This window comes from Cavia porcellus, unplaced genomic scaffold (genome assembly GCF_034190915.1).
Source record: "Cavia porcellus strain 051 isolate PalLab524CR breed Dunkin Hartley unplaced genomic scaffold, mCavPor4.1 scaffold_7, whole genome shotgun sequence".
NCBI lineage: Eukaryota > Metazoa > Chordata > Mammalia > Rodentia > Caviidae > Cavia > Cavia porcellus.
Window position 1 is genome coordinate 65,372,829 of NW_026947490.1, and position 15,182 is coordinate 65,388,010.

Consider the following 15,182-nt stretch of genomic DNA (forward strand, 5'->3'; position numbering starts at 1 on the left):
CCCTATATAAGGGCTGCAGAACCTTATGGGTCTCTCTCTTTCCCTTTCATTTACACTGACCTCCTGGCTTTTGCTGGAACATTACAGGCAAGCTTCTACCTCAAGGCTTTTTAAAGTTTTACTCTGCTCCCTCTGAGCGCAACGCCCACTCCCCATCCCCATGACACTCATTTCACATGGGCTCAGGCCACGCGTCCCACTCTCCAGTCTCTGTAAGAATGGGCAGCGTGCATCATTCTTTAGCTTCCTACTCGTGCTTTTCTTCACACTACTTGCTTTTCATTTCTTTGTTTTATGTCACCCACTACGTGTGCTGCCTCTGTCAGGACTTTGTCCTTTCCACACTTGTTCCTTTATCACCTAGAACAGGGCATGATGCATAAGAGAAACTTTGTTGAAATTAATAAGACATAGCGCACTTACACTTTAGCCATACTATGGGTTTCAGTGGCTAGAAACTCTGTCGTTTCCTGACTCACCATCGAATTGTTTCCATGACTTCTCAGATATGTTTCCTCACATTACTAGTTCCCTACACTTGGTACAGCTCCTTCCTGACTTTCTAGTGTACACAAGGTGTGATGAAAAGTTAGTGTTTATATTAAACATTGTATCATAGTAAAAATGACCACATTGCCATTAGTTTCCCTTGCTTCAAGCACACTTGTCCCATCGTTCTGAAGCAGCTCTGGAAATAGCCATCTGTGCATGCCTTTATTGCGCTGTCCTGGCTGCTCCTGAATTGATTAAAATATTTCCCTTTAATGACATTTTGACTTTGCAGAAGAACTAGAAATCACATGGTGCCAGATATAGTGAATAAGTTGGATGAAGACACACTATAATGTTTTCATGAGCCTACCTTTCAGTTGGCTAGTACTTGGCAAAAACATTCACTGAATTTTTGATCACACCTAATAAAGACACTCACAAAAAAAGACTTCCTGAATCCCTTCAGAAAGTATCAGGTACTATGAGATCAGAGTGTCTGAAGAGAGGGGGATTACTTTGATCACCCCTTGCACACAAAATCTACTATACACCTACTGAAAAAATCACCGCAGTGTGAATGGCCTTCATGATCATCAGAGATTTCAGTTTAATAAAGAGCACAGCCTCTTCTGCTCTTATCCTCTGTCCTTTCCTCTGAAGGGTCCCTAGTGTAATGAGGGTGTGGTGACAGCCTACAGAAGTCTGCTTGCCCAGGCCCTTTGAGCAGGGCCATTTCTGAGCCATCTACATTATGGTCACGCAGGACACACAAGCAGTGCACTGCTCATGGGAAGGAGGTAGCCGTGTCCCAGTGGCCCCTCTCTGCCAGCTTCCTCCTCTTGGTTACCCACTGGCAAAGGCTCCTAAGGGCCTCACTCACTAGACTGCGGATGGACATCTGGGTCCTGCGCTCCCTTACTATCATTTTCCTCCCCACCATCAAGTTCTCTCATGAGTACTGCTGCCGCAGTCCTGAGGAAACGTGCTTTTTCTGTTCTACTTTTCTGTCTGGTTTAGTCAACCTCCTCATCAAGGGGTCTAACTGGTTCTCTGCAGGATACATAACTTATATTGGGTAACTACACAGGGCAGCATTCCCACAACTCAGGGTGTAGGCATTCATAACTCAAGAAACCAGACACATGCTCTAATTCCAACATGTGCCCTGTGTGGCCCGGCATTTGTTTGACATAGTTAAATCAATTAATTTGTTGCTAGCTGGTAGTTATCAGGGGCTTATAACAAAGGACAACTGCTAAATTTATCTCAATATAGATTGGAGAGTTTAAATGTAATCTATAGTTACAAAATAATCATCATTTGTACTTCTAGGAAATGAGGCATAGACTAACTCATCTGAAAACTGATGTAAGCTTTAGATTCTTAAAGGAGGTAGCTTCTTTTACAATAGCAAAAAGAAAGCTACAGGAGCTTACCCTAAGCCTAAATAAAGCAGTCAACGGGTCAAAGAAAATTATATTTTAAAAAATTGCTTTCTCAATTTGGTTAGCATTAAGTCTTGTGATTTATGTAACCAGTATTATTTTCTTACAGTGAGCAATTTGATAGAATGCAATCTGAAATCTCCTAAATTTAGAATAGTATCTACTATAATCAAATGAAAATGGAAAGGACATTACCTGAAAAAGAAAAAAAATGTAACTAATCACTTTCATTTTTATAAGACTGCAGACAAAGACAGTGCCTATTATATCCTTTTAACTCTTAAGTACCCTAAAATCCTTGCCAGGCCAATGATATAGCTCAGTGGTACAGCACCTGCCTGGCAAGCATGAGGCTGTGAGTTTGATCCCTGGTAGCAAAAATAAATAAATAAATAAAGTTACATTTCCAAAATTCAGAGTCAGTGTGAGCTCCTGATTGCTTCACTTACCTGATCTCTGCCTGACTTATGGGATGTCATGTGACGTTCAAGTTGGGTTCTGTATGCAAAGGTGTAGCTGCACAGGGAGCAACTGAAATTATCTTCATTTTTTTCATGGCGATATTTAATGTGTTCTTTCAAAGAGGTAAAGCGTTTATAGCCTCTATCACAATATGGGCAGGTGAGTAATTGAGAAAAAGCATCTGGTGTTCCTGTAAAAGAAATTATATATTCTAAACTCAAAACATTCAGAAAATATTACTGAAGTTATCACTAAGTTTTCCTAGGTGTGCTAGGTATTACGCTACTCGCTTTATAGTCGATCCTCAAAGCTATACAATGATATTCACTTCCATTCTACAAAGGAGAAAACACAAGGCTCAAAAAGGTTAAATAATCTAAAAAGTCACACAAGCAATGAACGATGAAGTTATATTCAAATATAGGATGACCTTCAAATCCTCTGACTTTTCCACTAAATCAAAATTCTCCCTTCTAAATATGGTAAACTGGATAAGGAAACAAAAATAAAGTTAGGATGTGGTTACATTTGCAAATGTATATATTAAAGGAGGTATTAGACAGCATACTTTTCTTATTGGTAACAATTGTATCCTCACTTATTTAATGTGTGCTCTAAATTGAAAATATAGTGCACAGACTGTTTCTGAATTTCCCTTCTAATTAGATGTGGCCAAAAACTGTGTGTGTGTGTGTGTGTGTGTGTGTGTGTGTAAAACACAGGGGTGCTGGAGCCAAATGTAGGCTGGGCCCATAAAAATCTCTTGGACATGACTCTTCCAAGTTCTTTCTCCTATTAAAACAGTGACAAACTTTCTATATCACTTTGTTTCTGTATGTGTGTAACACTCAGAAAACAAAGGTCTCTCCAAATGCTCCATAAACATATATAGTATACCTTGATTGGAGTTTAAGTGCATATAAATTCAATGTCTGGGTCAAATACCATTCTGCAAACCACAGAATGAGCACCTCAGCTATACAGCTACTCAAATATATTGAAATATGCTACAATATAAAAACAAAATACTCAAAGCTGCAAAATTTATGATGGTATCTTTTGTTACTAGTTAGCAAGGTAAACTGAACGAGAGGGGTTTCAAAAGATCCTTTATGTCTTATGTGGAGAGGAGATCATGTCAAATTTTGTCCAGGATGAAGTTTCTATTCATACAGGCCAGTGGGAAGACAACACTGGACATTCTTCTTGGCAGAATGCCTAATCTATTGTACTGATCTGGTGAATGCCAGAATTTGCCAACGTGGTGGTTTTGTTAGTGGCACCTCACTGTCACGAGATTCTTTTCCATCAAAATGCTCCCCCTCCTGCGTCAGAGCTGTATGCTCTCATTTGGTTATATTTTTTTCTTTGTTTTCATGATTAATTCACGTAACTAACAAAATATTAACAATTTGGTAAATGTCACATTGCTCATATTTTAATAGCCAAGTTATTATTTTCATCAAGCTGTATCTACTAAATTTCATGTGAAAATTCACATAAGATATGAATTTATATTTTTAAATCACTGGCATAAAACAATAAAAAGTTAAACTGAATATCTGAATAATAAACATAAAATCAGCATGTTTAAAAGACAAAAGTTTTAAAATATTTTATTCAAAAGGAAAAAGAGAAAAAAAAAGCAGAACAAAACAAAACAGTGTAAGGGTACAAGTAATTCAGAACTACAGAAAAGCAAAAAACAAAAACAGTAAGCTATCACCAGTTAATAGATTACTCACTATCATCTTAGAAACGGTGTTTCAGGTCACAGGATCAAAGCACACAAAGCGAACATTCAAACAGTGAGACTGCAAACAGTTGTGTTCAGTAATCCAATCCAAAATATTAACATGGTCTTCTATGTAACACACCTAAACACCCTTGCTGTTGTATCCTTCAGGGCACTTTTCTTTCCCTCTCTTTATTACAATAAAATTTACACATGTTGGGCTTTGTTGCTCCCTTAGATCTTATTACTTTTTTTTAAGAGAATAAAATCAAGCATGATAAAACAAATCTGTCAGTCAAAACCAAGGATAGACATGGCACATGATGTAAAAACAGAGTACAAGATTATCAACAATGGTTACCATAATGCCTCTTACATGCTTAAGAAGAATTGTCTATCTCTTTAGGTATTATAAAGTTAAACAAAGCAGTAGAGAACAAGACCAATAAAACCCAAACTTTGCAAATCTTACAGCATCTCATAAGAGGATAATAGTCAAACCAGAATGGGCATCATAGTGAATCTTATTGCCTTCAAAGTAGTTGCCTATACTCTGATACTTGATACTTTCATACAGAGCAGAATAGAGTCTACTCAGTCAAAACAAGATAACGGGGGTATTACAGGACTTCAAGTTGACAGAAGTTTTATTTGAAAAATATAAAACTATTAAAATTCATTTTTTAATAATTAAGGTTTGCTATGCAGGGTAAATTGTTTTTTAGATTGGCTACAAGAAATTTAGGTAGTAATTCAATGCTACTAAAAATCCTGTGTCTCATCATTTTTGAACTATAATTTCTGTAAGTATTCTTATTTTTTACAACAAAATTCTTTAACTTTTATATTCTCGATTTCTTTGGTGTACAGTCTAATATTTCTGACTCGTAATGCTTCATTATATAAAACTTCTGCCAAGTCCCTTATATTTGTTCCCCACTGATTCAGAAGTTTTGAAATAACCTGATGGAGTCAGTTTGCCTGAATATAACTTATGAAGAAACATGCAAGGAAGAACGTCTACTGTACATTAAATCTAATACACATTAAAAAAACTAAGAGCTTCAGAACGCAATGATTTTTTAAGATGTAAACTTGCTGTGACAATCCCTACAATGGATTGCATTCCTAGTCTTCAATAAAATTATACTGTAAACCTGAAAGTGCCAAATACCTAAACAAGCAACATAGTCTATAATTTAGATGTTGTGACAATTCAGAATAGTTAGTCCCTGGTTTTTATGTTAATTTTTAATGAAATTTCAACTGAGTTGATTTATAAAGACTAACTTTTTAGGGTTTAACTTTATTAGATGTAATGGAACACAGCTTTAGGTTTTATTGCCTTCTTTCATGAAGGCTTTTTGGAAATTGGTACTGTATTAAAGTTTTACGTATGCATAGTCTCATTTTTATTATAATCTACTGTTTCTTCCAGTAAAATGCCAATGTATTTTTTAAGAGAAGCAACCACCAAGAAATGAAATCAGATTGTTAGGGCTTATAGCACTACATAGCAATAACCACGAACTTTTCAGACTTGGAGATTGACAGACACTAATGACTCAGCTGATGTGCAGTGACCCAGGGCGCAACAATCTACACTCTTCAAAAACATACCTGGTTAGCACCCTAGAGGAAAGGGTTCTGTGGTGCCCTACGCTTACTGTCTTTGTCATAGATTTGGTTTTGGAAAATCTTACCCACTCTAGAATGAAATTTGTTTCTCCTTTTCATAGTTGGTTCCTGATTTAGTGATCAAAGTATGTTATTTACATGTATGAACATGCCAAAATAAAAACCAATTATCCTGCATAATACATACTACTAATAAAAAGAAGTTGATTTTGTCATGGAATCTATTTTGTATTTTATATAGTATTCCTCACTTTCTCCAAAAATTTCAGTTGACTATTTGAACACGAAGTTACATCTATTTATGCACCAGGAAGTTGTGAATAAATAAAGCTAGATTTAGGATATTAGTAATTCACAAATTCTTAAAACATTTTAAGTATCTGAATTAGTCTTGGTATAGATCTTGCATTAAATTTCTTACTGAAACACGCTATTTGCAACTGCCTATTACACTTGTAAAAGGGGGATAACATTCTTTTTTAAGACTCTCAATGCATGTTTACTATATTTATACCCAAAGTGTTCACCATCAGAGCAGACTAAAGCAGGTGTGTAAAACTATTACTTCCAAATCAGCATTCTTTGGACCAAGCAACCATGACTTTTTATAATAGTTTATTGGTATAATTCAGATATGCATCCGTGTTTTGCTTGCCAAAGGAAAAGTGAAAAAATGAAGAGAGAAGGATTAGGAGGGAGGAAGAATGAGGGGAAAGAGGGAGAGTAGGAAAGTGGGGAGCACAGGAAAGGGAGAGAAAGAAGGGGTTGTCAGGGTTCAGTTACCGTTTTCGTCATGACCGCTGGCCTCTGGCGTGCCCTGCCTCTGGTCCTCTTCAGGCGCCTCTGGATAAATGACAGCTGTGTCTTGTTGTTGCAAGAACTCTTCAACATTAGGATCATGGTTTTGCTCATTTTCTGCATCTGAGTCACATTCATCATCTTTTACTGAAAGAAATTAATTCTTTATAAAAAGGCAATTTTTTTCCAATTTTTTCTAAATAAGAAATCATTTACCTTGAGAGAATATAGAATCATTTTTGAAATTATAGGAAATAGCTACTAAATTATAGGTAATAGCTACGGTAAAAATTAATTTTACTCATTTTTTTGCAATCTATTAAGAAGTGCTTTTGATTTGGGGGAAGAAAGGGTGGTACTGGCGATTGTGCCTGGGGCCTTTGCACTGAGCTATATCCCCAATCATGTTCTTTTATATTTTCAGTTTTTATTTTGAGACAGGGCCCCTTAAGCTGCTAACTTGCTGAGCCTGAGCTTGAACTTGTGATTCTGCCTCAGCCTCACAAAGTGCTGGGAACACAGGCATGTGCCACCACGCCAAGCTCCTTTTGCTTTATATATTTAAAATGCTATAGATATCGGAAATTCCCATACTACCCCTTTAAATCTTTGTAGTTATATGTTTATCCTATTTGATTGATAAAGAAAATACCAAGTAATATTGTTGACTGAAACTTTATTTCTCACTGAATGATTTCAAAGATCACTTTAATAATCAAAATATTATAGTTTAAATTTAATCATTCCCATATAAACCAGTCCTTCAGCCTAGTTATGTGATTTCTCAGAAAATAACTTTAAATGATCTCTACTTGGATTTTTAATAAAGATATCAAATCACGTAAGTAAAAGTTGGCTCTCCTCCTTTAGACTTTCTATACAAACAAGGCTATTCTTTCTCTATTTCTCCCTCAATAAACTCAAACCATAGGATTATGACAGACACATTTTTCCTTGAATTAGAAGGGGTCTGAGATGCCGACATGTTCTTTCTGTTGGAGGCTCCCAGAGTGCTGGTGAGTCCCCACAGCACTGCTGCTGCACTGTGGTTTCTTCTTTTCCCCCACTGGCTCTAGGAGATGGTCAGCTACTGGCTGTGCTCACTGCAACAGATGAATATGACTCCCAAGTGTCACAGCTGACTTCTTCACATGCTTGAGACTGAAATGTCACCTCTAAATTAGTAAAATGGCACTTCCTGGTAGACTGAGACGAGGCCAAGTTAAAATGGAGATGGACATGCAGCTTTCTGTTGGACAGTTACTAAGACAGTCTCGCTGTATCTCCCACACAGCAGTGTGACTGAACCCCTCAGATGGTTGCTGTTTAACGTCTGAGAATCAATGACAAAGTTTTCACCTCTGAGATTCCACAAGCTGGAAAATGTTTGCTTAACTCATGCCAGTAGACATTAAATTAGAGCGGGGTTACTAAGTCCAAGAGTACGATTATGTTAGGGAATCAACACCCAGATTTGCAATTTCCATGTATACCTTTGGTGGCCTGGAGGTTCTCTCTACCCTCCCATTTATACAGGATTCTTCACTCACATTTTCTTAGGGAAAAAAGAGAAAGGTGTACCCCTCCTTCATACACTATATTATCTTGGTATATTGCCAGAGTGTGGAAAAAGAAAAGCTTGAAATGTTTCCTTATTGACTATTCGAAGCAGCATAAAACCACTATAGGTCTTCCAGTCTTCCCTATTGATAAGCTTTTCTATGAGGTGGGAAGTGCGACCACTGAAATGGGGTAGTTTATTCCTGACTGCAATCTGAAATCAGCTGTAATAATGTGGACAGCAGAAACAAGTGAAATTTCCTCTAATGACTGATAATGTACATACCCTAACAGCTCACTGCTCTGCAGTAGTTTGACGGAAGTAAAGAAGAATGACAGCACACATCAATGATGTTGACTCTCTTCACTACAAATTCAGTTATTCCCATTAAACTGGACAAAACACATGTATGAAATTTATATTTTATGATTTCTTACAGATTCTATATACTATGCTTGCTAAAACAATTTTAATCAAATTGTTATAAAATGTTTTTTCAATTTAGCAATTTCATTTTATAAAATGTTAGTATTTTCTATACCAAAGTAGCATATATATGAAATATATATATACATATATGGGCAGCATATACATACATATATATATATACACACACATATATATATATATATATATATATATATATATATATATATAAAGCTGATGGGATATGAGTTTTAAAATAGCATGCATGTTTCAGAAATACATAGTCTGAAGCTACGTGTGGTGGTGCACACTTATAATCCCAGCACTTGGGAGGCTGAGGAAGGAGGATTGTTGTGAGTTCAAGGCCAGCCTGCGGTACAAAGTGAGCTCAAGGCCAGCTTGAACTACATAGTGAGACCCTGTCTCTAACAGACATAAAAAAGTACACAGTTTGTATTTCATATGTGACGCAGTACTTGCGTCTTCAGTAGGTTATGTATAAGGTCGCCTGTGTAGTGACTGGTTTTAAATATATTCATTTGGAAACAAAGAGATCTGTAACATCCTAGCCTCACTGCTGAGTAATTTGTTTCTATAAGACATTTTATATATTTTAAGTTATTTATAATTTAGATATTATTCTATATTTCCTTATCAAAGAAATTTTAATAAAATTCTTTAAAATGTATACTAATAGCTTTATTTGATTGAAAAAATGAGAACACACTTTTTTTCTTACAGATAGAAAGCCTGATTTGACTAGTGTAACAGTGATAATTGCCTTTGCTAGTTAGATTATTCGGCTGAAATTTTCCAGAAATTAGCTAAAGGAAGGTACTGATCCAAAGACAGTACATGTAAGAAAATAGAGATATTTTCAATAAAAATTGTATTGGCAAAAATACTGAAATCAACCACATTTCAATTTCCCCAACTGAAAAGTTGCCTCTAATTGAGAAGAAAACAAAATGCCTCAAACAGGTATAGTTAGTACTTGGCTTTCCAGTATACATCCCAGAGGATGAGTGAGTGAGGAATTCTAAAGTCAGGGAAACAAATAACTTGTAATTAGGTAGCTTGGAATTTTTGTTTTCAATAATACTGAAGGAGTACTTAACTGAATTGTTAGCCATAGGACATTAAAATATTTTTTATAAGCCTAACTATTCATATATAATTCTGAAGATGTATAAAAAACAAAGTAACTCAGTTACAACAAAAATTACTTCACTTTAAAATTGAAGAACATATTTATTACAGTGCTAAATAAAAACAGAAACAATGCTAAACCCTTTTCCTTTTAGAAGTAAGTTAATATTAAGGTATTACATGAAGTAACTGAAAAATACTTTAGCTCCTTTAATCTGATTTTTAGTAATATTTTCTCTAACAAATATTTACTAATATATGTAACTAATGTGACTATGAACTACTAATAATGAACTGATAAATCAATCTATACTTTAAGCCTTAAAATTCTTGTGATCCCTGGAAATTAAAGAAAAATTTTGATTTCATTTTATATATTTATCTTTCTTATAATAAAATGATAGTACAGTTGACCAAAAATACATTCACGCAGAAAATACATACTACATTAGTATGAAATTCTATAGGGTATATGAATGGCAAATATAAATTCAGGAGTAAACACTATCCTATCACATTTCTGACCCTAAGTGTATTCATTCTTTTAAAAAAGTAAATGACAAGAGGTATTAAGTTGCTATGGATTTCACAGATAAGAGTGATGTTAAAACTGGCAATGTTTTTAATAGGCTAGAAATTGTTAATCCTTAATATAAAGTGAAAAATTTATGTTTATTAAGACATTTGTGAGTGGTATATGATCAGTTTACATACTATAAACATGGGTGCCAATTACAGTAACCCTAAGGCTGTGGGGATTGAGTTAATGAATGCAGTAACATGCTTATCAAATACTGTTCCTGGCAGGCAGTAAGTGCCATATAATTGTTAGCTATTTTTCTTAAAGCAGTCCTGCAAGGTGAACCCTGTAATTTCACAATTAACATTTTTCTCAGTAAAAATTATGGTTGGAAACATTAGACAGCTTTTCTAAGATCATATGGCAATGGAGAGTACTGCTGGAGAAGACAATTTGGTATTAGGCATCTGGGGTCAAATCCTGATTCTTTCCATTAAACTACCCCTAACCCATGAACCCACGTTTACCAATCCCAATTTCAAGTGGAAACCACAAGTTCTGTGCTTTTACCCCAAAATTTAAAGTGTTAGAAAGTGGGCATCATGAAAAGGTCAATTACAAAGACATTTCTTGGCCTTAAGACTAACAGAGATGGGCAAATACACAGACGCATATCATGGTGACTTAGATTTCTTTTAGATAGGATGAGACTCAGAGCGATAGTATGAGACTCAGAGCTGACAGACTACAGAATGCAACACTAGTAGCACTGGTTGAAGTGCTAAACTATGGGATTATAAATCACAGATCAGAAAGGGTAGGTATTTCATATAAAGACTAGCATTTTTAATTCAACCATCTATAGATATGTGTATTTGTGAGTTGGGTTTGGAAATACATTTCCAGGCATGCTTCCTCCAATCTTTACCCTTCTCTTTTGAAACTTTGTAAAAGTGCTAATTTTGCAAACAAAAAGGGGTTCCTAAGGAACAAAGAATGTTTCTGGTGAGTATTTCACTCTCTGAATACTAAGCTCAGCCTACACTTCTCTTAACTTCATGAATAGCAAAAGGAAGTCAGCTATAGAAAAGATCTGACAAAATTCTGAACTAATGATAGTGACCTTTGTACAATGTTTCTGTCAGCATGTTATTCCACAGAAGGCAAGGAAGTAACAAAATCAAAGGCAAAACCCAATTTTATAGTTTAACTGCTCAAAAGCCTCAAAGTTTAATTTCCAACACTTCCTGGAGCTTTATCAAATATTTGCTTGTCCCTCTCTTCTCCTACCCTGGGGAAGTACTGATAGAGGGGCATTTTCTTGTGGGCTGGGTGACGCTGTACATTTCAATAGCAACTTCAGCAATAAAAGGTTACTCTGCTTTTCACATGTGATTTTTAAAGGGAATTTATGTGTTACTCAGTATTGAAAACTGAAATAATTAATTTATTTTTACAACAGAGAGCAGCCTGTGAGATCAAATACTGTGAACCTGGAACTATGAATGTCTTACTTGGTAGGTTTTTACCTAAAAGGATAAATGATCTTCTGTAACTCTGATAATACAGTACTTATAAGCCATCAACGTTTAACATTAGGTAAGAGTAAATACAGTGTCCTTTTGTGCTTATTAATTTACTGTTTTAATAACAAGTATCCAGTTGAAATACTTTATATACTCTTTAGGTTATATTTGATGACAAGTATACCTAAATGTGTTATTCATGCAAGGTACACACAACTCAGTTAAGGGAGGAATATAAAGTCTTAGGCTACCGCACCATAAATTATCAGATACTCCATTATTAGTTAATTAATTAACTTGGAATTCACCTTAATTCAACACAAAGATTCATTTTTTGTGCAGTGCAAATGATTGACAAATATGGGACTGTGGTAATATTTATTCTAAAGATGAAAACCTATTTTTGACACCCATTAACCATAAACAAAAACTCATATTCTGTAGTGAAAGATAATTTATGCAGCTCTGTGAAATGTTTCTAAACTGTACTGTGAAGTAAAAAAAATCTATAAATGTTATTATATTATGGAAGAGAAAGAATAAAGAGAACTTAATTTAAACTATGATAGAAGCATCTAATCTATGTTTGAATATACAAAATATAACTATATTGTTTTCAGGTACAGTATTTTAAGAAACGTTTTTAATAATTTAAAATTCATATTCAAGCTTACATTTCAACAGTTCTACTTGATTTAGGGACACAGTAAAAAGTTTCTCGTACTATCGTACAGAAGGTCTGATTTAAGATTTGCACTTACTCTTTTGCTTCTTAAATCTGATCTGAATCCATTATAGAGGAATAGCCTTAAGTCTCAGGGAGTATGGACTTTTAGTCACCTAGAAGCAAATTTCCTTGTTTACTATAATTCAACTTCATTTTGGCCTTTTCAATCACAGAAATCACAAGAAACAGTCTAATGATTTTGTTTGCTGTAATATATTCACTCAATTCATCAATATTTATGATTCTCATCTGTTTATAGATAACTCATGATCTTTGCTTATAGTTTGCTCTTCTAGTTTCTGTCTTGTGGGCAATTCAAAGCAGACTCTGCTAACTAGTAATGAAACTGATAACTAGTAATGAAAATAGCACTGGATGCATTTCTGAAACTTTGGTAAATTTATGATATAAATTCAAATCATCATTCAAACGTGGATTATCGGTATAATTGTTATTCTTTATAGGGTGGAAAATCTGCTGCATTAAATAAATCTTTAAATTTATATTGTATTTAAAGATTATTAGCTTCTTTTAATCTAGTGCCCCATATGCCTTACGCATTTAAGGAGGGCAAGACAAAAAAGGAGGAACAGACTAAGTGCAGGACTCATACATGTAAAGACCAGTGTCACAGAGGACTCCCTCAAAGACTTGTAATACAGGAGAAAGGGCAAGGGTACCTGCACATCCTGCTTCATCTGCCTGAGCTTCAGGCCCCAGGGTTTCTTGTCCTTCCTTTCCTGCTGAAATCAAAGGACAGGGATTAACAGATACATGGGTCACAAACATTTTAACTTCTAGAAATCTAAAATGGAAACTGTCAGTTCAGATTACATTTAATTTGGAGTTATTCTTCTATTGTATAAGAAGTATTTTAGATCTCTACTTAAAGGTAGTAGGATTCTTTTTCATTTTCTTTCTTTGTTTCTCCTCTAAAGCACAAATTGCTTTAGAGGCACTACAATCTGTAAGTTGAAAATTCAAAAAAAGCGGAAGCATGAAGGTGCCCAGACACACAGCTCTTAGATAAATGGAATTTGAATACAGATCTGATTGATTCCAAGGGCCACTTCCTACTACATCATTCATCGAGCTGGAGGACCAGGAAATTCAAACAACTGACCAAGTATCATTATTGTGCCCACAGTAACTAGCTAAGGCACTGGTTGTGCTCTATTATTACACAATTTATTATTCTCACTACTTATAAATCGTAATAATAACTGGTACTGATAAATATTTTAGATGTTATTTCCCTTTGCATCGAGGAGCACCTCGATGTTTATGCAGGGTTAAACATAGTATTCTACACAGAATAGATTCAGGGTAATTACTTTTTATTATAAATAAATGCATGCTTTGTAGTAAGCAGAAGTTTTGTTTATATATTTATATACTTTTTATTTTTAATAGTTTACCAAGAACTTAATGCATATATGAAAGTTTTTAACTGCTCTTTTAACGACATAGTTATGATCAGAATAATTACAAGATGTATGAAAACATAATATAGTCATCTGGACTGCAATCAATTATCGTGTCAGTCAAAATGCTGACTTGGTGGGCCCAAAATGGCAGAGGAGTTAGGGTCAGCAACTCAGCCTTTTCAGGACAAAGTGTCTATGGTCTGGAAGACAACAGGTTGGAGAGGAACTTAAGGGCTTGGAAGTTACTTGGGAACTATGAGGGATATAGCACAGCAGAAGAAAACAGGATTAAGTGACACAGAAGAAGCAGACTCCACCACGGATGAGAGGCCTATCAGTGCCACTGACAGCGCTAGCTGGCCACCAGCTGGGAGGCAAAACAGAGCTAGTGACTCTTTTGCTTAGGAAGAACTGGAGAACCATCCTGAGATCAAAAGAATCACCTATGGCAAGGAAAACGTAGGCCACTGCTTCCAGAGCCTTTCACAATCAATGGTTGGTGAGTGACCTTGGTACAGGTGCCCACAGCTACACTGTGGAGCAAGAGCAGGTGGCTGCTTCACACCGAAAGTTCCTAGAGTGGATGAGGGAAGCACAGTCCCAGGAGCCTGCTAGCAATTGAAGGGCAGACAGGGAATCCCGTGGAGATGTTGGGGCAGGGAACACAGATCCAGCTCTCGAGGTCACAGGCCAGGTCTGGTGTCATTTCACTGGACTAGAAGCCCATGCTGATGCTACGTTCTCACTGTGAGCAGATCTCTACACTCAGCGCTGCTCCGGGGGCAGATTGCCTCCTCAGACTTCCAGGGCAAACAAGACACATCCAGGCTGAGCTTTGCTCCTCAGCCCATGGCTAAGGAAAAGAGCCATGTGTCTAAAATAACTGAAAACTTTCTTTCCTTATTATTTGATTGTATTTTTTTCATTTTTTGTTTTAAAATTTCTGTATTATTCTGTGCTGTCTTCCTCTGTGTACAACTTCCCACAATCTTATTCCATGATTTTATCCTTTTTTCTTTTATGAGCACATCTCTGTCTGTGTGCTTCTCTTCCTCTTGCCTTTTTTCTCCCAATATAGTTTACAGCGGGTAAGAGAATTGCCCTTTGTCCCTTTATATCTCTCCTGCTTTTATGTTTATCTCTTCATCTCATTTCTTTCTCCTGTATTTTCTTCATTCTCAATTTTTTTCTTTCCTCTTTCCCTTTTCATTTGTCTTCCTTTAACATTTTCTTCAATATTTATATCAGTCAAAGAATCTTTTTTCATCTCCATTTC

The 15,182-nt window shown here is 35.6% G+C and overlaps 1 protein-coding gene across 5 annotated transcripts in view; it reads right to left on the reverse strand.

Moving 5' to 3' along the window:
* The window catches only part of Zeb1 (zinc finger E-box binding homeobox 1), a 192,218-nt gene that overhangs the window by 15,456 nt on the left and 161,580 nt on the right, over nt 1–15,182 (reverse strand). For 2 of the 5 annotated variants that reach the window (XM_063253750.1, XM_003468643.5), the window contains 3 exons: nt 13,160–13,222; nt 6,556–6,717; nt 2,387–2,589 (listed from right to left, as the gene is read on the reverse strand). In XM_063253750.1, the coding sequence (XP_063109820.1) occupies nt 2,387–2,589; nt 6,556–6,717; nt 13,160–13,222 (428 nt within the window). Of the gene's footprint in view, nt 1–2,386; nt 2,590–6,555; nt 6,718–12,513; nt 12,567–13,159; nt 13,223–15,182 lie in introns of those variants that run through there. The other 3 variants (XM_005003239.4, XM_063253751.1, XM_003468642.5) reach the window with 3 other exon arrangements.